Consider the following 1,659-nt stretch of genomic DNA (forward strand, 5'->3'; position numbering starts at 1 on the left):
TACTCTCCATCTCCCTGACTCTTCCTCTCTCTGACTCTCCATCTCCCTGACTCTTCCTCTCCCTGACTCTCCCTCTCCCTGACTCTCTCTTCTCCCTGACTCTCCCTCTCCCTTACTCTCTCTCTCCCTGACTCTCCCTCTCCCTTACTCTCCATCTCACTGACTCTTCCTCTCTCTGACTCCATCTACCTGACTCTCTCTCTCCCTGACTTTCTCTCCCTTACTCTCCATCTCCCTGACTCTCCACATCTGTTTCTCTCCATCTTTCCCTTTCCTCCCTATATTGCCCCATCTCTACCTTCTATTCAGCCTCATCAACAGACCTTCTTTCTCTCCTCAACCCAGGGTGATTCTGGGGGCCCACTGATTTGCAATGGCAAACTCTACGGCATCATCTCATGGGGGGATTTTCCATGTGGACAGCCCAACCGACCCGGTGTTTACACACGAGTCTCAAAATACCTGCGTTGGATCCACGAGACCATCAGAAACACTCCGGAGCAGAGATGGACAAAGAGCACACAATAAAACTGTGTTCATTTGCTGCCTCCCTCCCCTGCTGTGCATCTCTCACTGTGTGCTTCTCCCTTCTCTGTTGCCTCTGCCCTAAGTGCCCCTTTGGAACAACAGACTCATATTCACAGTGACATTTCCTCCACCAGTCTTGGAACACCCCAGTAACTTGAGTGCTCCAAACACCACCCAAGTCCACAGCTATATCTTCATGACCATAAACTGGCATTGATATCTGCATATTCCAATTCTGTTGGTGCCACTCAGCCCATCCTGTTCTCATCTCAGCAGTCTGTCGATGGACCTTTCCTGACAGGTCCTTGCAACCTCCAAAGACTACCCCTTGACAATGTATTTTTATATTCAGGAAGGTTCTAGACATGTGATATTTCACTCTGAACGTCTTTCTAGTCCAGAATCTTCTACCAGGACCAAGTCCTATGCACGTCAAGGTGAGAGATAGGTATTCTACACCCTCTGCCATAGCTCATTCCTACTCTGATATCCTGACTCAAACTACATCCCACATTCTACAAGACCCAGCCCTCATCAACTCTGCCCATCTCTGAGTTGCCACCAGCATAAGATCAACAGCTCTCTGGTTCCTATAGTTACAGGCCAAAGGGCCTCCTTCCTAGATCTTATCACCCCACAAGTCTCCTGTTATCTCCTCCATGAACATCCTTATCCAATAGTCCTTGCTTTCATATCTTTGCCTATGATCCCACATCTGCTTAATGCTAATCTCTTCTTTGAATAAGTCATAAAACTCACAACTTCCTTGCTTCCTTTTTTGTTTTGTTTTGTTGCGGATGATGCATTGGTCTTGCTTGGTGGCCTGGGCTGGCCTGGAAGTCTCCAGACCATACTCTTGCCTCACCCTGCAGAGTGTGAGGCTGACAGGCATGTGCCACCCAAACCCAGCTCTTTGCTCTCTTGCCTTCAGAATGAGTTCATAGTTTACCCATAGCATTGTCACAAGGGTAAACTCTAGCACTCACCCTGTACAAGCACCACCATTGAATTTGCAGTGTCTTAGAAAGTGTAGGTTGCACATCCTGGGCTGGGTGCTGAAGATATAATTTTTGTATTTGTTCAATAAATATTGCTACCAGCCAGGGTCAGGCACTATGGCAGAAACAGGGA

The 1,659-nt window shown here is 47.9% G+C and overlaps 1 protein-coding gene across 1 annotated transcript in view; it reads left to right on the forward strand.

Moving 5' to 3' along the window:
• Positions 1-1,298, forward strand: part of Klk13 (kallikrein related peptidase 13) — an 11,299-nt gene extending 10,001 nt beyond the window's left edge. Inside the window, exon 6 of the mRNA XM_031384291.1 lies at positions 346-1,298. Coding sequence (XP_031240151.1) covers positions 346-528 — 183 coding nt within the window. The 3' untranslated portion in view covers positions 529-1,298. The remainder of the gene's footprint in view (positions 1-345) is intronic.
• The last annotated feature ends 361 nt before the right edge of the window (positions 1,299-1,659 follow it).

Source organism: Mastomys coucha, unplaced genomic scaffold (genome assembly GCF_008632895.1).
Source record: "Mastomys coucha isolate ucsf_1 unplaced genomic scaffold, UCSF_Mcou_1 pScaffold21, whole genome shotgun sequence".
NCBI classification, from domain to species: domain Eukaryota; kingdom Metazoa; phylum Chordata; class Mammalia; order Rodentia; family Muridae; genus Mastomys; species Mastomys coucha.